Here is a 23,772-nt window from a genome sequence, read left to right as displayed (position 1 = left end):
CAGAAGTTATCTGTGCAAAATAAGTATTTTGGAAGCAGCCAGGGACCCAGCAGTCAGGGGATCCTGATTGTGAATTCTGCTTGTGTGACCACTGACAAGTCATTTCCCTTTGAAGGCTTACTAAAAACAAGTTCAGTAATACATGCACCACCTGTCTCACACTGGTGAGTGTGGTGCAGGTTTTCCTCTTCTGGCAGCCAAGACGGTGGAGTAAAAAGGTAGTCACTCTCACTCTCCTCTGTCAACCTCTGAAAACCCAGAAAATATCGCCCCAGAAAAAACCCTGGAACACCTGAAGTAGAAGAAAGACGGGGAGCAGCAGTGCAGCAGCCCAGCAAACGGATCTCCTAGTGCTTCAGCAAAAATAAGGGAAGCAGCGTGTACAAAGGGCCCCAGGCAGATAAGCACCCCACAGCATTCATCTGAAAGGAGCTGAAGAAAGCAACCTAGAGTCTTCCTGAAGTCCCGGCTTTGCTGATTTCAACCCAACACAAGGTAAGCTGTCAGAACCCTACAGCCTCCAACTGTCAACCAGGAAGAGATTCTGAAGCCCAGGTGGTAGAGCAGGCAAACACCAACACCTGGACCTCTGAGTGCCTTGGTGGGGAGTGGGGGGGGTGGAGCTGGTGGAAACCAGTTCAGAAAACCACCAGGTGCCTCAGCACTCTGCAAAGGAACCTCCCAGTGCATTAGCAGAAACGAGGGAGGCAGCACTGCAAGGGGCCCCAGGCAGATAAACACCCTGCAGCACCTGTCCAAAAGGAGCTGAAGAAAGCTAAAGGAAAGGAAAAGCAGGCAACCCACAGCTCTACAGCCTCCAACTGCCAACATAAGAGGCCCCAGCACACAAAGCCAGTGACCAAGACCTAGGCTCCCAACACAAGAAGCTTGGGTCAGTACCCTCTGTGCCCCAGCAGGAGAGCTCAATCTCTTTAAAGGGCAGGGAATAAAGAAACAGCATGAGTAAAAAGAAACGTACCATAGATTCATATTATGAGAAGAGTGAAGATCAAGACAGAAATTCTGAAGAGGACAACATTGTCAACAAACCCACATCGCAACGTCAAAAGGGAATATGAACTGGTCTGAAGCCCAAAAGCCTTCTTAGAAGAGCTGAAGAAGAATTTTAAAAGTCAAATGAGAGAGGTAGAAGAGTCCTTAAAAAATACAATTAGCCAATTGGAAAAAAAAATACACTGAAGAAAACAAGTCCCTAAAAAACACAATTTGCCAATTGAAGAAGGAAGTACAAAAACTAACAGAAGAAAAGAATCTGTTACAAACTAGAATTGGACAAATGGAAACTAATGACTCTATGAGAGAGCAAGAATCAGTCAAACAGAAACAAAAAAAAAAGGAAAAAATAGATGAAAACGTAAAAATACCTCCTCAGTAAAACAGCTGACCTGGAAAATCGTTTCAGGAGAGACAATTTAAAAATTATCGGACTACCTGAAAATCATGATGAAAAAAAGCCTGGACAGTATCTTTCAGGAAATCATAAAGGAAAACTGCCCGGAAGTCCTATAACCAGAAGGGAAAATAACCATAGAAAGAATACATCGTTCATCACCTGAAAGAGATCCCAAATTGAAAATGCCAAGGAATATAATAGCAAAATTCCAAAATTACCAGATGAAAGAGAAGGTTCTGCAAGCAGCCAGAAAGAAACAATTTAAATATCATGGAACTACAGTAAGGATTACACAGGACCTTGCAGCTTCTACATTAAAAGACCACAGGGCATGGAACATGATATTCCATACGGCAAAGGAGATTGGATTGCAGCCAAGGATCAACTACCCCACAAAAAATGAGCATGATTTTTCAAGGGAGGAGATGGATATTCAATGAAATAGGGGACTTAAAAACCTTCCTGATAAAAAGACCAGAGCTCAACAAAAAAATTTGATTTTCAAGTCCTAGATTCAAGAAAGACATAAAAAGGTAAACAGGACAGAAAGATACAATGTGTTGTTAATAAGGGTGGACTGTTTACATCCCTACAAGGGAAGATGACACTTTCAACTCTTGAGAACTGTATTGTTATTACACCATGTTAAAGGAGTATACATAAAGATGGTGGATATTAGGTGACTTTGATGTAATGATAAAAAAAAATCTAATCAGGTGGGTTAAATGGATTAATCTGACCTAAGAAAATGTACTGAGAAAGGAGGCAGACAAGGGTAAATTACATTACAGGAAAAGACACAAAATCCTGTTATAGCAGAGGGAAAGAAGGGAGGGGAGTGAGCATTGTTTGAACCTTACTCTCATCAGATTTGGCTCAAGAAGGGAATAATATAATCAGGTATAGAAATCTAACTTGCCCTATAGGCAGTAGGAGGGAAAAGGGGAAAGAAAAGGGAGGGGGGATAGAAGGGAGGGAAGAAGCAGTAAGGGTAAAGGGGAAGAAAAGGGAAAGGGATAATAGAAGGGAGGAGGACTGAAGGAGGCGGTGGTCAAAAGCAAAACACTAGTAGGGGGGGGAAAGGAGAAAGAAAAGCATAAATGGGGGGAAAAGGATGGAGAAAAAGACACAGTAATCATAACTGTGAATGTGAATGGGATGAACTCTCCCATAAAACAGAAACGGATTGCAGAATGGATTAAAAACCATAATCCTACAATATGTTGTTTACAGGAAACACATTTGAAAAAGAGTGACACAGGGTAAAGGTAAAAGGCTGGAGCAGAATATATTATGCTTCAGCTGAAGTAAAAAAAGCAGGGGTAGCAATCCTGATCTCAGACAAAGCAAAAGCAAAAATAGATCTAATCAAAAGAGATAAGGAAGGAAACTACATCCTGCTAAAAGGCACCATAGACAATGAAGTAATATCATTACTAAACATATATGCACCAAATGGTATAGCATCCAATTCTTAGAGGAGAAGTTCAGGGAGTTACAGGAAGAAATAGACAGCAAAACTATACTAGTGGGGGACCTCAACCTCCCCCTCTCTGTACTAGATAAATCTAACCACAAAATAAACAAGAAAGAAGTTAAGGAGGTGAAGAGAATATTAGAAAAATTCGGTATGACAGACCTCTGGAGAAAACTGAATGGGGATAGAAAGGAATATACTTTCTTCTTTGCAGTACATGGCACATACACAAAAAGTGACCATGTACTAGGGCATAAAAACCTCACAATCCAATGCAGAAAGGCAGAAATATTAAATGCATCCTTTTCAAATCATGATGCAATAAAAATATGTAATAAAGGGCCATGGAAAGATAGACTAAAAAATAATTGGAAACTAAATAATCTAATCCTAAAAAATGATTGGGTCAAATAACAAATCATAGAAACAGGTGAGTGTGGTGAACCCTTTGTCAGCCTTAAAACATGACAGAAATGGGACAAGCTCTTTAGAAAGTCGCAGCATTTTAAAGCATAGCATTGTTCTAAATCTGGGCTGTTTGGGAGAGAATAAGAGGCAAATTTCTCCTACTCTTACAAGACTGTCTTAAATTATAACCTATTGTCTGTACTCTCCCAGTTCTTCTTGGAGGGACTCCTCCAAACAGAAAGTCCTTCAGCCACGGTTTTAAGCAGCTACTAAACCAGGGGGCTTCATCTGGGAGGAATGTGTTTTCTCCCATTTCCTTTCATCTGTGTTGACTGGAACTACCATGGGAGAACCTGACATGAAACAAAAGGTAGAAGTGGCTTATGCAGAGGTACATGAGGCAGAGTTGTTGGCCCAAGGGCCCGTTTTTTAATCCAGCCTCTGCTTGGACAAAATGACTGACAAGCGCTGATCTCTGTAGAAAGTGAACTGAGTCAAGAATTATGCTTCCCATTTTAAATTGCAGTATTGAACAGGTCACAAGAATAATCTGTAAGTAAAACAAGGTGAGTGACAATACTGGGCTCCATCTGTGCTCTCAGCCCTGAGTGACTGTCCAGGGAAAAGGCTACAATTACAATTTCTGATTTTCTTTTAGAAATAGTTGAGACTAGAGACACATCTCAGGAGATGCCAACATACAAAACCTTAAGAGTAAAATCCTGTTTTTAAAGATTAATGAAGCTCTGAAACTCTCACTGCATCCTTATTCTAAAGAATAAAATTCATCCTCAATGGCTTCTAATCCAAACTGAATTTACTGACTTATTAATTCAATCAAATTTGTGAATTTCAAAAGGATTTGGACATGAATATAATTTCAATGACAATTTCAAACAAGAGACTCTCCCACAAGTAATGAAAAAATAATTCCATTTAGTTTAAAAAAAAAAGAAAGAAAAACTAGAATAGTTTTGAATAATGAAGTGTTAAAATCAATTCTGTGAAGTGTTAACTCAGACCAGGATTAAAATCCAATTTTGATTTTAATAATACATTACCTATTCAAGGCAAATGTGCATTACATGTCATTGTTTATTAAACAAATCCTAATTGTGGACTTATACAAGGTGTTTCTATCTTAAAAAGACATTAAGATTTTTAGGACGCCTTTTTTTTATATATATCTTAATGTATTGCAATGATGTCATGAACCTTGATTCAAAAATGATTCTACAAAGGCAGACCTGCACAACATACAACCCGGCCTGTCAAAGGAATTTGGCATCCAACCACTCTCAGTCTGTCTCTAGTCTAACCTATCTGCAGCCCAAAGAAGTTTTAGCCTGTTTTAATTTTGGCCCCTGCTTACTGCTAAGTTGTGCAGGTCTGTACTAAGGTAAATATTTCCTCTGTTAATTTTTAAAGGCAAGCAGTCTTTCAGAATATTTAAAAGAGAACTTATTCCTTCCCTGAGAGAAGATAATTTTTCTATTTAAAGTTAAATGTTAATAGTAAGCCATCCTGCAACTTGAGACCTTAGAATATCAATGGATACATAAATGAATATGTGAACCAGAAGACATCTAGAAATAGAGGGGACTTAGATCAGACACCAAGACTCCCCCCACCCCCCTCACCTCATCTTTCAAGAGATTAAAACTAATAAACTTTATTGGAAAAAAAAAATCAAGACTGCCATAGTGGAACTACTTTCATTCTTCATTACACACCCAAGGTGACTGGCTTGGAAAAGTGCATTTATAAACACTTTTCTGATTCATAAATGAGAACTAGCAAAAAGCAAATAGCTTTGTTCTCTCTTTGTTCTGTAAGAAAGTTAAAAATCACAAAAGATGCTCTACCCCTTCCTCTCATCCACAGCCCCCACAATGTACTTTATTTTAAGCTTCTTGGAATATCATTTGTATGGCAAGAGCAAAAAGAAAACATAAGCTGAATAAATTTTTTAAAACCTACATATATTTGGAGGGAAGACATATACTACTACATTTGATGTCACAAGATCACAGAATTTCAGAGTTGGAGGAGACTTCACTATGGCCATCTAGTTTAAAATGAACTCCCATGATAACATATAAATCAATCAAAATGTATTTATAAAGGACCTACTATGTGCCAAGCACCGTGCTAAATTCTGAAGATACAATAATAAAATAATCCCTGTTTGCAAGGAGCTAGGTAGCCAAGTACATAACCACCTGGCCTGAAGTCAGGAAGTTGTTCAGCTGTGTCCAACTCTTCGTAACCCCATTTTGGGGTTTTCTTGGCAAAGATTAAGGAATGGTTTGCCATTTCCTTCTCTAGTTCATATTTACAGATGAGGAACTGAAGCAAAACTGAAGTCTGCTCCATAAATATATAGAGAATTGGTAAACCACTCCAGGACATGTGTGTGTCTGTGTGTATGTAAATAGAAAACCACTGAAGTATGTGTAAACATACATATATCTGCATGTGTATATAGACACATGCACACACACACATCCATCCATCCATCCATCTATGGAAATGGCAAACCAGTATATTTTTATTTTTACATATATGTATGTATACATATATGTATACATACACACAAATATACACAAAATAGTTTGGGGTAGAGAACACAAAGTTGGGAGGGGAGAAGAACCAGAAAATGCTTCCATCAGAAGATGGTGCTTCGGCTGTTTCTCAAAGGAAAGAGGGGCTGTAAGGCAGAGGTAAGGAGGAAGTGCATCACAGGCCTTCAGGATGGCCAAAGCACAGTCAGAAACTAGAGGTGAGTGTTGTTTGCGAGGACAAGAGAAAGAACCAATTGGGTGGTTGTCCATATTCTGCTTGAACACCTCCAAGAAGGGAAAACCAAGCACCTGTTGAGCCTCAGGTAGCCTGTTCCACTTTTGGAAAGCTCTAAATCTTATGAAATTTTTCTTGATATCAAGCCTAAATTGACCTCTTTTCAACTTTCAGCCACTGGTCCTATTTCTGCTGTCTCAGATCAAACAACAGTCTAATCCGGAGGTTCCCAAACTTACCCTTTAAAAAAAAAATTTACTCAGCATCCCCCTGGAAATCTACTTTCTTTAACCCCTTAATAGTTTTTTAAAAAAAAAATTTGCATCATCTAATATGATATATATAATTACATAAAAATATTATTTTAAAATGACATATCAAATTTAATCATTTATTTTACATTTATAGTTTTTTTCCTGTATTGAAATTTTAATGATGCAATATTGCATCATGTGACGTTATAGTATCATATTGTAAACAAGTCATTATACACACACATTCCTGCCGATGCATGCTGGACTTCCTAATGATGTGCCCCATGCTGGCCTGCCAACACTTGCTTATTAAGACCTGTCAGCAGACTTGACCACTGATAGGTTATAATTTGCATTTTGTGTGTTTATTTGGAAAATAATGTAATCACTATGACTTTAACTCTGTTACGCAACAGATGAAACATGAACTAATGGTTTTTCAAAATTTTATCTTCTTTCCTTATGCTTCCACCGCCCCCTTATTTTTATTCAATGTCCCCCAATTGCATCTGAAGCGTCTACCACCCCACCCCTTCCACCACCCTCCCAAGGGGCCAGTATCACCCACTTTGGGAACCTCTGATCTAATCCTTCCTCCAAATACTGGATCTTTACTCCCCTGAGCCTTCTTCTCTAGGCTAAATAAGCCTAACTCATCCAACCAATCATACAACATGGCCTCAAGGTGCTTCCTTTATCCCTTCTGAATTTCACTGCATTAGGTTCAGCCCAGTGTTCAAGTCTGATTGTACGTAGCATTACTCAGTAGCAGTCAGTAGTTAAACATTAAGCACCCACTATGTTCCAGGCACTGTGCTAAGTGTGGGGGATACAAATACATAAAAGATAGTATCTGCCCTCAAAGAGCTTACAATCTAATAATGGAGGACAAGGCACAAAACAAAGATGAGGGGTACCCAGTGTGGAGGCAGAGTGGAGATGTCAAAGAAGTCCTAAATAAGTGCAGACAGCGGGCAAGTGAGATGTCTGAGGAGAGTTAGTTATTTCCCCCAGGCTTGTGTCATCTGTAAACCTGATAAAGCAAGCCACCTATGCCTTTATCCAGGTAGCTAGGCGGCACCATAGCGCATAGAGTGCTAGGCCTGGAGTCAGGAAAACTCTTCTTCCTGAGTTCGAATCTAGCCTCAGACTAGCTGTGTGACCTTACACAAGTCACTTCACCCTGTTTGCCTCAGTTTCCTCATCTGTAAAATGATCTGGAGAAGGAAATGACAAACCACTCCAGTATCTTTGCCAAGAAAATCCCAAATAACAACAAAAAACTTTTATCCAAGTCACTGATAAAAATGTTATACCACACAATGTACATCCAAGAAATACTGAATCTAATTGTATTATCATCTTAATCTACATCTATCTTCTCTAAAATAATAGTATGAAATACTTTATCAAAATCATTGCTAAAATCTAGATGAACTATATCTAAACCATTCTGCTTATTTACTAGTTTAGTAATCCTAGAAAAAATGGCAAGACGTGTTCTTAAGTGGGCCATGTTAGCTCTTTACAATCACTGCTGTCCTTTCTAGAAGGTCACTAACCATTTCTTTAATGATCTTTTCTATAGTTTCCCCAGAAATCAAAATTAAATTCATTTCCACGTAATGGGAGAGGTTAACATATTTTTGCTAGAGACAAATCATAATGCATGTCAAATATAGTATAACTCCTTTTTGAAAAAGCTTACTATATACCACAAACTCAGTTATACTACAACTCAATCATATCCTAGGTGATTTGGGAGTGCATCTCTCTCCCTCTTAACACAAAAAGGCTGTAAATAAGGTGTTAACATTTTCTTTTCCTATATATTCACTTATATATCGCTGTACTTATCTTGGGTATAAATCCTGTTGGTCATTTTTGTCCTGTCTTTTCCAGCACAAAAGTCATTCTCTTTTCATCCCATCCACCCCAAGAAAAGGTCCTATCCCTTCTCTGATCCTCTTTTCCCCAAAAAATTGACAGACAGAGGTAGAGGGACAGATAGGAAGAGGGAATGGTAAGGAGAGGAGGGAGGGAGGAGAGGAGAGAAAAAGAAGGAGAGAAGAGAGGGGAGGAAAAGAAAAGGAAAAGGGAGACGGGAGGAGGGAAAGAGGAGAGAGAAGACAGAAGAGAGGGATAAGAGGGGAGGAAAGAGAAGGAAAAGAAAAGAAAGGAAGGGGAAAGGGAGGGAGGGAAAAGACAGGCAAGAAAAAGGGGAAAAGAGAGACAGAGAATATTTATTAAATGTTTACTACAAGTCAGGCATTGACTAGTCTTAAGAGCTGGAGATACAAATACAAATAAGATAGTCCCTCCCCTCAAAGAGCTTACATTCTAATTCGGGGAAGACAACATTCTAACAGGGGCGCTGGTAGGTGGAACAGAGCTGGAGAGGAAGGTTAGCAGTCTGGAGAGAGTCGAGGTGAGACTGAGGTGATGCATGGGTGGATGCTTCCTAAATTAGTGGTCTCAAAGAGGGAGTCACCAATGAGAACTTTCTCTTGTAACATTTCAGCCCATGAGATCCTACCCTTCTTTTTTTGTTTGTTTGTTTTTTGGTTTTTTTAGGCAATTGGGGTTAAGTGACTTGCCCAGGTCACACAGCTAGTAAGTGTCAAATGTTTGGTCTGAGGCCACATTTGAACTCAGGTCCTCCTGACTTCAGGGCTAGCATTCTATCCGCTGCGCCACCTAGCCGCCCCTCTACCCATCTTTCTTCTGAACCCTTTGAAATGTGCTTTTTCAAAATCAAGGATGCATGGCAAACAACATTCACGGCTTTCTTCTCCTCTATAACAAATATATTTCCCATCATTTCCATCTCAGCAACCAGTTCTTCCCTGTTAGGGAGAATCAGATCCATTCCAGAATTTGTTGTTGTTGTCGTTTCCTCAATCTTTTGGCAAAGAGGGCTTCAGCAAATATTCAGATAATTGAAGACTGCCATCTACTTCTCTATCAAACTCCCCTGCCAAGCTTGTGGTCTGTCTTCCAACCTCCTCATCTACTTCCTCTTACTGTCTAAGGGGGTCTGTATGTTCTAGTAGACAATGTCTTTTTTATTTTTTTAACAAAAGGCTCGAAAGGTAAGCCACCTTAGCTGACAGGGGAATGGGTACCTCTGGAGACCAGCTAACATGTCTGTGCCAGGCAACTTAGGGGAAAAAGTGTTAGCACATGGAGACAGCAGCACACCTCCCCTACCCCTGACCAAGTCCAGAACAATCATTTTTATCAAGTTTTATTCAACATGAAAGAAAGGGAGTACTGTTCATTTTCATTCACCAACTTACATACAGGTGGGTGCAGAATAAAAAGACTTCTATCAGTTTCCTGCTCCATAACATTCTGGCATCTGACACTTGAATAGTGCAAAGGAAAGGAAGATAATGGGGATAAAACAAAAGATATTAAAAAAAAAGAATCAATAATGCTTATACATGAGTCACAAAACTAGAATAGTTGTCTATGTGCTATCTGTAGAAATTTACTGATAGTATTAACAATAAGTGGGGCCTGGAATAAGTCTGAGTCACCCCTGTAGAATCTTACCAGTATCTACCCTTCTCTGCTGGAAGAATGGCAAAAAGTAATGACGATTTAAGCAAAGGACTAGAGACAGAGTAGAATCCCACTGACTGGGGAATGGAGGAAAAAGCTGTTATCTGTGCATGTAAAGGCATTTTACTGCACCATAAAACAAACTGACAAGTGTGACAAACAAAGAGATACTCAGGAAGACTTAGATGAAATGATGCAGGTGACATAAGTACGGCTAAGGGAGCAAATTACATGATGGTCACAACAACATGCAGGAAAAACAACAATGAGAGTCTTCAGAAGTCTAATCAATGCAGTCAACAGACAACTGATGGTGATGCATTCCCGCCACCTCTCAGCCAAGGGGCGATGGACTAGATGAGCAGAATGGGGCCTACGTTTTCAGACAGAGATGACGTGTTGATGATTTGTTCTGACTATGCTTATTTGTTATAAAGGGCAATTAATTGTGGAGGAAGAAGAAGTCGGTGGAAAGTAATAGTGCCATAAAAAAAATAGAAAAAACCATCAACAATATATATGTGAGTGGTTATATATGTGTGTGTATATACACACATATATTTAATAAAATATAATACTTAACATAAAATAATAGAATTAATAAATGAAATAATGAATTATTATATATTTTAGATATAACCATATATAGCCAAATATATATTTATATTATAATACAGCTATTAAATAAAGAAATAATAAAATATAATAAAAATAAAAATACTAGATTTGACCAACCAAGAAATTTCCCTAATATGCCTCAAAAGGAAAGCCCCTTCAGATGAACTCACCTATAAAACAGAAACAATCAGCAGAATGGATTGCAAAGCAATGTGGCTTACAGGAAACACACTCAAAACACAAAGAGATTCAGTTAAAATGAGGGGCTGAAGCTAAATATTTTCTGCTTCAGTTGAAGTGAAAAAGGCATGGGTAGTCATCATGATCAGAGACAAAACAAAAACAAAAACAGACCTAACTAAAAGAGATAATCAGGGAAACTACATTTTGCTAAAAGACGATGAAGTAATAGCAATACTAAACATATATGCACCAAATGGCACAGCAACCAAAATCTTAAAGGAAAAATTATATGAATTATAGGTGGAAATAGACAATAAAACTATACTAGTGGGGGAACTCAATTTACCCCTCTCAGAACTAGATAAATCTAACCATAAAATAAATAAGAAAGAAGTTAAAGAGATGAATAGAATTTTAGAAAAGTTAAATATGATAGATCCCTGGAAAAAAGTGAATGGGAATAGAAAGGAACATACTTTTTTCTCAGCTGTACATGGCTCCCTGAGAAAAAAATCCCCACTACCAGACAGATGTATAGGTAAATTCTATCAGACATTTAAATAACGACTAATACCAATACTGTTATAAACTATTTGAAAAAAATAGGTAACAGGGGCACCTAGGTGGTGCAGTGGATACAGCACCGGCCCTGAAGTCAGGGTTCAAATCCAGCCTCAGACCAAACACTTGACACTTATTAGCCACGTGACCCTGGGCAAGTCACTTAACCCCAACTGCCTAAAAAAAATCCCAAAAAATAGGTAAGAAAAGATTCTACTAAATTACGTCTATGATACAAATATAGTTTTGATACCTAAACCAGGGGGAGCAAAACAGAGAAAGAAAATTTCCCTAATGAATGCTGATCCAAAAATTTTAAATAAAATACTGGCAAGGTATTCAGCAACATATCACAAAGATCATATACTATGACCAGGTGGGATTTTTACCAGGAATGCAAGGCTGGTTAAATATTAGGAAAACTATAAGCATAACTCACCATGTCAATTAAAATAAAAATCATATGATTATATCAGCAGATGCAGAAAAAGTTTTTGACAAATTTTTTGACAATTCCTATTGAAATCACTAGGGAACATACAAATAAATGGAGCTTTTCTTAAAATGATAAGTAGTATCTATCTAAAATCAAGAGTAAGAATTATCTATAATGGGGATAAACTAGAAGCCCTCCCAATAAGATCAGGGATAAAGCAAGGATGTTCATTATCTGTACTATTATTCAATATTGTATTAAAAATGCTAGTTATAGCAATGACCAAAAAAAGAAATTAAAGGAATAAGAATAAGCAACAAGGAAACAAAACTAGCACTTTTTGAAAAAAAAAAAACCAAAACCGAAAACGAAAAAAACAAAAAACTATCACTCTGCCATGGATGATATGATGGTATATTTAGAGAACCCTGGAGAATCAACTAAAAAAGTAGCTGAAATAATTAACAACTATAGCAAAGTTGCAGGATATAAGATAAATCTACACATGTCAGCATTTTTATATACTACCAACAAAATCCAGCAAGAAGAAACAGAAAGAGAAATTCCATTTAAAATAATTGCAGACAGAAGAAAATGTTTGGGAGTCTACCTGCCAAGACAAACCCAGGAACTATATGAACACAATTATAAAACACTTTTCACAAGGGGGCAGCTATGTGGCACAGTGGATAGAGCACCAGCCCTGAAGTCAGGAGTGCCTGAGTTCAAATCCGGCCTCAGACCAAACACTTAACACTTACTAGCTCTGTGACCCTGGGCAAGTCACTTAACCCCAAATACCAAAAAAAAAAACCAAACCACTTTTCACACAAATAAAGACATCTAAACAACTAGAGAAGTATTAATTGCTCATGGGTAGACAGAGTCAATATGATAAAACTGACAATTCTAGCTATATTAATTTACTCATTCAGTGCCATGGCAATCAAACTACCAAAGAATTATTTTATAGAGCTAGAAAAAAAATAACAAAATTCATCTGGAAGATCAAGAATATCAAAGGAATCAATGAAAAAACGTGAATGAAGGCAGTTTAGAAATACTAGATTTCAAACTATATTATAAAGTAGAAACCATCAAAACAATCTGATATGAGCTAAGAGATACAGTGGTGGATCAGTGGAATAAATTAGATACACAATATATAGAAGTAAATGACCATAGTAATCTAGTGTTTGATAAACCCAAAGATCTAAGTTTTTGGGGAAAGAACTCGTTATTCCACAAAAACTGCAGGGAAAACTGTAAAGCAGTCTGGCAGAAAGTAGGCATAGACCAATATCTCACATCTCACATTTAGACATAAAGGGTGATATTAGAAGCAAATTAAGGGAACATGGAAAAAAAATTACCTGTCAGATTTGTGGTGAAGGGAAGAGTTTATAACCAAACAAGACATAGAGAAGGTCATGGGAGGCAAAAAAAAATTTTTTTTTGATAACATGAAATTAAAAAGGTTTTGCACAAACAAAACCAATGTAGCCAAAATTAGAAGGAAAAGTAGAAAGCAGAGAAAAATTTATAGCAAGTTTCTGTTATACAGGCTTCATATCCCTTATATAGGGAACTGAGCCAAGTTTATAACAATAAGAGCTATGCCCTAATTGATAAATGGTCAAAGGATATGAACAGGCAGTTTTCAGAAGAAGAAATCAAAGCTATCAATAGTTATATGAAAAAATGCTCTAAGTCACTAATAATTAGAAAAATGAACATTGAAATAATTCTAAAGTAATCAAATTGGTTAACGTGACAGAAAAATGACAAATCTCAAAGAAATCAAAGAAAAGGGAAAAACACCTGTTTGTACAAAAATATTTGTAACAGCTGTTTTTGTGGTAGAAAAGAATTAGAAATTGAGGGAATGTTCATCAATTGCAGAATTGTTGAACAAGTTGTGGTATTGATAGAGATGGAATACTATTGTGCTGTAAGAAATAATGAAAGAGGGTAGTTAGCCGGGGCAGTGGATAAAGCAGCAGCCCCCTCAGTCCGGAGGACCTGAGTTCAAATCCAGCCTCAGACACTTACTAGCTGTGTGAACCTGGGCAAGTGACTTGACCCTGACTGCCTCCAAAAAAAAAAATAATAACAACAATGAAAGGGCTAGTTTTAGAAATGCCTGGGAAGACTTATGTGAACTGATGCAAAATGCAGTGAGCAGAAGCAGAAGATCAATAATCAAATGTGAAAGACTTGGCTACTTTATCAATACAACCATCCATGACAATTCCAAAGGACTCATAATGAAGAATCTACTGCAGAGAAAGAATTTGTAAACTCTGAGTGCAGATTGGAGCATATTTTTTTCACTTTATATTTCTTGTTTGTTCTTTGCAACATGGCTAATATGGAAATATGTTTTGCTTCACTTCACATATATAATGAGTATCATATTGCTTGCCTTCTTAATGCGTGAAGGAGGGGCTGGGGAGAGGGAGAATTTGGAACTCAAAATTTAAAAAATGGATGTTAAAAAAATTAAAAATTAAAATAATTTCTTTTTAAAAAGCAAGGAAATCCCTCTAGAGAATGGTGATATAATCAAAAAGAACAGATAGTCTTAAGCTCATCGTTAAATGGCTTGATTAAAATATAAAATGACCAACAGTAACACATAAGAAAAATTGAGCCATGTCACAGTTAAGTAAAAACTTATTACTTACCCTTTTCACCATCCGAAATAATATCTTTCTCTCCTTTCTGAACAACCGTCAGATTCCCTAAGGCTTGGCTGAGTCTCAACACACATCTATGATTATCATTACTATCTACTGAAGTTCTAAACTACAACACAAAGGGGAAAAAAAATGAAAGAACTGATTAGTACAATGACCACAATTCCAGAAGACCAATGAAGAATGCTACCCACCACCTAACAGAGAGGTCTAAGAGGTGATAGACTAAATATGCATAATAAGACATACTTTTGGATGAGGTCAATGTTTTGCTTTATTTACTATGAATTTTTTTTGGTTCATTGTTCTTTTATAGTGGGGGAGGATAATTGAGAGGGAGATGAAATAAATACTTGTTCAATGAAAAAAATGTTTTAAATGAGGGGAAAAAAGCTAACACAAGACTGTCATAGAAAATTAATCTTGAATTATTACAAGCTTTTAAAAATAGTAAGCTTGGGAGAAACTGAGAATGGAGGCAAATATATTCTCATATACCTATTTCTTCCTTTATTAACTGTGGAGGATGGACTGGAGAGGAGAAGGTCTGAAAGCCGTGAGGCAGTGTAGCCCTCTTAAAAAAAGGATTTGTTCTGTAAAGCTTGGACTCAGTCAAAAGGCCGCACTTGAGGACCTAGAAGGCCATGTGTGACCTCGAGGCCACAGGTTCCCCACCCCACAGACTGTCAGAATTAGTAGATGTGTTAGCTGGTTCGGCTGAACTGATTTTTCTTCTCTTTTCTTAGTCTTTGCTACAGTGGATGGCTCAACAAGTAGGGAAGAAGGGAGGGATATATTTTAAAATGAAGATAAAAATCAAATATATTCCCTTTCTTTTCTAATTTTTTCTAATTATAAAAATTTTAAATAAATAAAAGTCTGCTAAAAATGTATACAGTATCACAATAATCATAATGTGAAGATTTATCCTGTCCATGATCTGAACAAAGGAATAAAAAAGCTTACTATTAAGATGTTTGTAAATGAAATTTCTCTTCTTTAAAGATGAAAATAGAATCTATCTTGTAATTAAGGATCACAGAGCTAGAAAGGACCTCCAACATCACCTGGTCTAATCCTTTCAACTTGCAGCTAAAGAGCAGCAAGTGACAGCATTGACTTCAAACCCGGGTCTGCTATATCTTGCTGCCTTCTCTCTGGTCAATGAACTTACCATGGTTTCATAGAGTCTGCTGAACTCCATATAGTTGGGTGTGAGAATTGCCCTCTGATAACCTTGAATGAGGGAAGGTTGCTGGGCAATGAGCCACAACCCATCCTGTATAAAACAATAACAGCTGTTTATCTGGCAGAATTTAAGTGGGTTCCTTAGCACAGGACAGGAAAAGCAAAGGAAAGTGGTACTTACAGCATCAATGACCACGGGAATACCCCTGACCTTGGATTTTTCTATAATGCCCTAGGAGAGAGGAAATTTACGTTAAGATACTTATGATGTTTCTTCTCCAAAGGAGCAAGAAGAAAACTTAGCATTTTCTTTTTTTTTTTTCCTAGCATTTTCTTTTTAAATGAAAGAGCCACGTTAAGGAATTTCATCTTGCTGCTGAAAACTTCTCAACCAAAAATAAGAGTCATACGGTCAATAAACCGGATGGTCCACACAGATTAAACCTCAAACCCAAAGCATTTGCAAGTGAAAATTAATATACTTGTTTAATTAAAAATTACAGAATAACTGTGGAAGTTAACTGTTCTCAAGAGGAGAAGAAAGTTTGCTGCTCCAAGCCAAGACTGCGCCAGTATTGAAGTGAATATTGTTAGTCCATCAACTTAACAAAAGAAAATGTTTAAATCAGTTATTTAAAGTTCAGAATGCCTGGTTATAAATGATGCCTATGAAAGCCTATTTAAACCCATAATGTAGCTAAAATGCTATATGTTTACAGTGATAAAGGCACAAAATGATATCTTAGCAACACTAAATAACTGAAGCAGAAAATAATAATAGAATTTTTAAAAAACGGTCTTTCTAAAAATTTATTCTCAGCGCTACTAAGGAAAGCTATGTTTAATTAGAGGAAGATAAGGAAGTAGATGAAAACTTTCATGAAGACTCAGTGCTTTTTTATTATTTCTAATTCTAATTCAAAATGTACAGTTTTCCTTTTCCTCACTATCACTTGTACTATTTTTCATACTTCTCCATCAAGATTTCAATCATTTTTTGATTCACAAGGGGAATGAAAACATGGGAGAGGGGGAAGGAAAGCATTAGGGGAAGGCAGTTTTTCCTGGATAAATGAACAAGAATTAGAAAAGAAAGGGAATATATCTGAGAAATAAAATTATCTGAAGTATAATTCACTGCATTGAAAGCAAAAATACAAGAAAAAGGGGGGGGAGAAGAATAGGCAGATTATACTCCTCAGAAGGAAGGATATGGGGGAGATGTTAGCCCAGGCAAATCCCCATATCAGCCATCACGTTAGCAGGCTTGACCCAGGACAGCACAGTACAAAATTGGGTTGCCTCTTCCATATATATGCCATCTCTTACTCCCATGTTGCTAAACACTGCTGGACAGTTAACTCAACTACACTGACTGGGTTTACTAAAAATATATGATACCTAATATCAACTGGGTCTTCACTGTTACCAGGTGGATAGAACGCTAGGGCTGGAGTCAGGAAGACCCGAGTTCAAATCTGGCCTCAGACACTTACTAGTTATGGGATCCAGAAGAAGTAACTTAACCTCTGTTTCCTTCAGTTTCCTCATCTGTAAAATCAGGAGAACAGTACCTACCTGGCAGGGTTGTAAGGATCAAATGAGATAATAATTGAAAAGCACTTGGCACAATGCCTGGCAAAGAGTAGGTACTTAATAAATGTTAGGACAACTAGGTAACACAGTGCTAGAGCAGTGGGCTTTGAATCAGGAAGACTCATCTTCCTGAGTTCAACAATGGCTTCAGATACTTACTAGCTGTCTGACTCTTGGCAAATCAATTAACCCTGTTTGCCTCAGTTTCTTTATCTGTAAAAGAAACTGGAGAAGGAAATAGCAAACCACTCCATTATCTTTGCCAAGAAAACCCCAAATGGAATTATGGAGCATTGGACACATGTTAACTATTAATATTATTATTATTAGCTTGTGACCTGGGTAAGTCACTTAACCACTGTCTGCCTCAGTTTCCTCAACTGTAAAATGGGAATAATAATGATAGCACCTATCATCCAGGTTGTTATGAAGATTAAATGAGATAATATTTGTAAAAGCACTTAGTACAGTGCCTAACACACAGAATGTGCTTGGTAAATAGTTGTTTCCTTTCCTTCTTTTTTTTTTTCCCCTAAGGCAAGTGTGGTTAAGTGACTTGCCCAGGGTCACACAGCTAGTAAGTGTCAAGTATTTGGTCTCAGGCCAGATTTGAACTCAGGTACTTCTGACTTCAGGGCTGGTGCTCTATCCACTGCACCACCTAGCTGGCCCCCCTTTCCTTCTTTCTTATATGACAATCCTTTTATTCTTACCCAATCAACTTATTCTATTTTCCACAGGAGTTGTTCCAAAGCCATTCCAAATTCCAAAGAACTCATGATGAAAAAATACTATCCACCTCCAGAGAGAGAACTGATGAGTGCAAACTGAATGTAATTTTATCACTTTAGTTTTCTTTTTAAAAAAATATATGGCTAATATGGAAATATGTTTTGCATGATTTCACATGTATAATTGATATCGTATTGCTTGCCTTCTCAGTGGGTGGAAGAAGAGGTGGGAGGAGGGGAAAAAATTACAACTCAAAATTTATAAAGAAAAGAATGCTAAAAATAAATAATTTTTTTAAAAAGAAAAAATTTAAAGCTACTTTGCTATTTTAAAAACCCTATGCCTCCTTCTTACTCCCTCACAACAGGGGCCCTCCAAGTTTGTTTCCTGGGAGCCTAATTAGCTTTTATATGGGAAATTATTAGCTTATTTAAGACTGAGAACTTCAGAGCAGACAACAGTTTAGCCTAATACTTGTTTATTATTATTATTATTATTATTATTATTATTATTATTATTATTTTGGGCAATTGGGATTAAGTGACTTGCCCAGGGTCACACAGCTAGTGAGTGTCAAGTGTTTGGTCTGAGGCCGGATTTGAACTTAGGTCCTCTTGACTTCAGGGCCGGTGCTCTATCCATGGCACCACCTAGCTACACCCTCCCCCTCAATTGATATTTCTAAAGCATAAGCTACTCTCCTATTCAAGAATTTTCAAAGGTTCTCTGCTTCCTCTAGGACAGGCCTGCACAACATACAGCCCATAGGCCAAAGGATTTCGGGTAGCCTCCTTTCTGTCCATTCTCTCCTATCTGTCACTTGACTCATGGCAACCAACCATCATCAGTCTATCTCTAGTCTAAGATGAGCAATTTTATGATAAATAAAAATCTTAAGTAATAAGTGTAATTAATTGATAATAATTGAAATTTCCCTTCCTTAAAATATGGTTTATTTGCAAAATTTAATCATTAATTTAATCATTAATTATACCTTTACTTGGAAAGTGAGCTGCTAAAAACCTATGTGAGACCCAAAGAAGTTTGGCTTATTTTAATTTTTGCCCCTACCTACTGCCAGGTTGTGCAGGTTTGCTCGAGGATAAAATACAAACTCCCTGTTTGCCATTTCAAATCCTTCACCATCTGGCAGTAGTTTACCTCTCCATTACTACACATTATTTAGTCCTTTGCGTTCAATATTGCAGCCAAATTGTTAGCACTTTATCTCTCTCCTTTTTAACTCTGTTTAGCTGTCCCCCAATGCCTGGCATACGTTCACTCCACACTTCTATCTCTTAAGATCCATAATTTCCTTCAAGGCTCAACTCATATGACACCACCAACAAAAAGTCTTTCCCAGCCTTTCTAGTTGCTGGCACTCTCTCTCTCCCCTTCAAATGATCATGGATATGTTTATCTGCTTCGACGCTTGGCAGACAGTTAAGTGCTTAATAAATCCTTGTTGAATAATTGCTGTATTCCCCTTCTCAGAGGAACATAACTTCCATGAGGGCAGAGACTATTTTTCATTTTGTCTTTGGGTCACACTAGGTCAGTAGCAGACCCTTAATAAATACTTGCTGAATTGACAGAGTAAACAATATTCTTTACGCTTAGTCTCTATTCCAAACTTCTCTACTGAGAATAAGGAAATGTGTTTCATTTGTTTTAGGGACAAAAATTTGTTCTTAAAACTATTCTTATAAGACGATGACATGTTTTTACATTCACCTTCCATTACCTGGTTTAAAAAAAAAATCTTTATCTACACATACTTTAAAAATGGATGCAGGGGGTGAAGCCAAGAAAGATGGCGGAGTGATAGGAAGCAGGGCAGTGAGTTCTCCTTCACAAACTCCTCCAATCAGATCTAGAAAACAAACCAAACTGAATCCTGATGGAGAAATCCGGAAAAAGTCACACGGATCATTTGTCCGGCTCAGCTTTGGCATAGAGAGATAGGGAGGGCTGTAGACAGTAGCGATAGGTAGGAACAAGAGTACACAGGGTACAGAACATGGCAGTCCCCAGGGAGAGGGGCACCAGGGCAAGAGGAGGTCTCAGAGACATACGCAGCCACTGTAATGGACAAGGGGGCAGCTTTGCCACCCTCTCCCCAGCTCCAGGTCACAGGTACAGGACACACTCAAAAGAGGACCTGGGTAGGGGAGTGGTGTTTGCAGGTGAGAAGGCCCTGGGCTGTGTATGGAAAAAGAAAGAAATTCAGAAGCCAGCAGCAGTAGCGGTACGGCACAAAGCAGGGTTTCAATTTCAGCATCTAACCTAACCTAGAGAGGTTAACCAGGGCAGCAATCCTAAGACCAAAGACTGGCTTCCAATTCAGTCCCTCTGGGCTAACAGAGCTTTCTAGCTAACTGACAAAGGCTGAACCAACTTCAACCCAGGTCAGGAACTTGGAGAGCTCAGACAAAGGGGCCAGCTATCAGATTCTACCCTGAATCAGACCACTTTGGGAGTGCTGAAAAACTTGCAGGGCCCCAATCTTTCCCTGAGATCCTGTAATGATACAATATTCAAGAGCCCAAGAAAGCAGCAACCGGACCAGCATAAAGCCTTCCCTCCAGAAGCGTCAGAGTCTAACCCTAACATCAAGTTTGAAAGTAAGGAAGTAGGCTAGAAGAATGGGCAAATTAAAAAAAAAAAACAAGTAAATTTAAAAATTAAAAAGTACCCCAACATAATGAGCTATTATAGTCACAGGGACACTCAAAACACAATCCCAGAAGAAAATGACAGCAAAACATCTACAAGGAAAGTCTAAGAGAAAAATGCAGCCTGAGTACAAACTCAACTAGAATTCCTGGAAGAGATGAAGTAAGGGTTAAAAAAAAAAAGAGTTAAAATGTTTTCATAAATAGAATGAGAGTGCTTGAGGAAAAAACTGGAAAAGAAATGAGAGTTATGGAGGAAAGCATTAGAGAGAATTAACAGCTTGGCACAAGATGTACAAAACCTTGCCTAAGCCACAAACTCCTTGAAAATGACAATGGAGCAAACAGAAGCCAATGACTCCATGATCATATTTGTAATAGGTTTTGTTTTTCTTGTATTCTCGGGGGGGGGTTGAGAATGGGAGAGTGAGAAGGTGAATCTTGGCTGATTAAAACAAAATGACTATAATGACTACACGTGTTTGTAATAGGGCTTTGTTTTTCTTGCTTTCTCAATGGGGAGGGAGGAAGTCAGCAGAATTGGAGAAGGGAAGGCTGATATTTGAAAATAAAATTTAACTTATAAATAAACAAATAAATATTTTAAAAATTAATAATATTTAATTTAATTATTTATGAATTAATAATTGATAATTTAATTAAAAAATAATTTCAAAATCAGTAAATTCTCCCACCACTCATTTAGATCTTTTCAGATAACTCCCTGGATCTTCTATATCAGATTTGTTTCTCTTTGTGTCTCTAGAATTTTTAAAAAGATCTTTCCAACCCTCCTGGGCTAATTCTTCTGTAGAATTTTAGTCTACAGAGTCTTACCTAACTTCTTTCAGGGAAAAAAAAACCCCTACTCTTAAAATATAGGGTGGAGGCATTTCATTTATGCCTGGCTTTCTTTTCTTCTTATGTAAAAATTCTAAGATGGAGAGGTCACTTCCCCACAAAGTTCCCACCATTTTTACATCAACCACCTAATACTTTACACTCTGGGGCTACTATAAATAAAAGAAAAGCAAGATGTAGCAATAACTGACACATACAGTCTCTCCCAAATCCTTCTGCAAGGGTTGGTCTACTTAATTCTAGGATTACTGCTGACAAGGACATGAAGGGGTCAGGGTCAACAAATGATGGCCCAGTAATTTGTCATAATGACTAACTGAACTATGGTAAAGTATCTTTCAATAATCACGATTCTAGTTAAGAGACTCCTTAGGGTATGGAATACCACCTGACTGGGGGTCCTGACAGAGAGGCCTTTCTCAACTCTATTTACAGAAGGTAGAGTGTGACTTGTTTCTTGGTTGCTACTCATTTTTTCCCACGATCTGCCAAAGTTAGAAAAACCAGTCCTTCAGATAACAAATAACCCAAGAGTGCCAAATACTAGATGAAAGAAAACAACAATGTAGACTCAAGATATGCTTGGCAAAAGCAACCACACTGTTCACAAATGGGAATTCCCCAGTGAGAATTCTTCCTCTGTCTCCCTACCCCACGATGAGACCAGAATCCATCTCCTCTAAACTATTATTAAATTCTATTTTTCAGTAAGTGGATAAAATTTAAAGCATCTGAAAGGCACCACCTGACAAACTACTTATACTCACCATGCTAATTCCATATTCCTTCAAAACCAGTAGAATCTTCAGTGCCTCTAATTTGTACAACGTGTCATCCACTGCTACTTTTAAATTGTATTTGATTGCCTCTCCAATTATTTATCCTGAATGTACCCACTGCTGGCTCATTAATCACTCCCTATTCTCTCAGCCCCTTTAAAAAAGAAATGAATAGCGACTCGTTCCACCACCGAGGCTTCTATTATCACAGCTTCTTATTTCAGAATTGAACCATCACCTCCTTCTGTAGCACACAGGCAATCTGTTCACAGCTCTAATCCTCCTTCCTTGTTCTCTCAATCGACATCCACAGGCTGAATGTTGTGTCTCCTTTCTTATCACTACCTCCAGGTCGAAACAGCAAATCCTTCTCTGACAGCATCCCAGATCTGGGCATTTTCATGAACACAAATTGATTGTGTTTTGACAACCAGAGTGGCAGCAGCACATGAGGATTACAAGTTTTAATGTTCTGTCCATTCATTCATTGCTGAAGCAACACAGCATTATTCATGAATACAATGACCTGTATTCACACTTGCAAAAAGCACATAACTTGAGGTACTTTTTTTCTTGCAAAATTAATGATCACTGAATGGGGCCAATACTGAATGTGTCTAATACTGAATGTGTCATACCACAACTGCTAAATAAAGAAATTTAAGTTCATCTCAATCAATTAAAACATCAGTAGATCTTTTATTTTTGTTGTTATTGTTTGTTAGTGATAATTAAACTATGTTGGATCTAGGCTGTCTGGGAAGGCAAAGATGAAAAACAATTCATTACAGGAAAAAGGCAGACTGGAAAGTGACAAAACAGCTATTTAAAATAAAATTTTGAACAGCACATAATGTATGATCTTATCTACTGTTCTGATTTATAATCACAATTAGTCTGAACCAGACACACACCTCTCATTTTCCTGATGTGACATACTCCAAGTTCTCTTCCAGTTATCATGGTATATACAATTAATAAAAACAGTTCCTTAAACTGTTTTTCAAATCAGAGACTTTATTTCTCTGTGGAAAGCTTTGCAAGACAAAGACTGAAAAGAGAAATACTACTTTCCAGCTGCCAACCTAGGTCAATGGTTCTAAATTAGGTCTGTGTAGTAGCATCTACTGATCCAGTTAAATCAAAATAAGACTGTTTACAGCTATTGTAAACAAATTGTAAACAAATTATATTAAACTATTTAAATGAATCTTGTCCATATCAAACTCTGATGAAATACATACCATGGGAAGCTAATAGTTCATGGAAACTCTATGCTGGTTGGTGAGGTATTTACATTGAGTTCCTTTATCATCAAAGAAAAGAAGAGAAAGAAAGAAAGGAAGGAAGAATGAAGGAAGAATGAAAGAAGGAGGAAGGATGGAGGAAGGAAGGAAAGAAGGAAGAAAGAAGGGAAGAAAAACAAAGAAAGAAAGAAAGGAACTAATATGGACTATTCAGATTCACAGAGAAGCAAGAAAATCCTGAACACTGGGAGATGGGGGGGAAAGGAACCTTTATTCTG

General features: G+C 37.5%; 1 protein-coding gene across 5 annotated transcripts in view; it reads right to left on the bottom strand.

Moving 5' to 3' along the window:
- The window catches only part of NAXD (NAD(P)HX dehydratase), a 69,991-nt gene that overhangs the window by 7,199 nt on the left and 39,020 nt on the right, over nt 1-23,772 (bottom strand). For all 5 annotated transcript variants that reach the window (XM_020965148.2, XM_020965142.2, XM_020965143.2 and 2 more), the window contains 3 exons: nt 15,786-15,836; nt 15,591-15,695; nt 14,405-14,525 (listed from right to left, as the gene is read on the bottom strand). In XM_020965148.2, coding sequence (XP_020820807.1) covers nt 14,405-14,525; nt 15,591-15,695; nt 15,786-15,836 — 277 coding nt within the window. The remainder of the gene's footprint in view (nt 1-14,404; nt 14,526-15,590; nt 15,696-15,785; nt 15,837-23,772) is intronic.

Source organism: Phascolarctos cinereus, unplaced genomic scaffold, assembly GCF_003287225.1.
Source record: "Phascolarctos cinereus isolate Bilbo 61053 unplaced genomic scaffold, phaCin_HiC Scaffold_7;HRSCAF=346, whole genome shotgun sequence".
Lineage (NCBI taxonomy): Eukaryota > Metazoa > Chordata > Mammalia > Diprotodontia > Phascolarctidae > Phascolarctos > Phascolarctos cinereus.
Note: the sequence above shows the minus strand (reverse complement) of the source record. Positions and strands in the feature narration are given on the sequence as shown.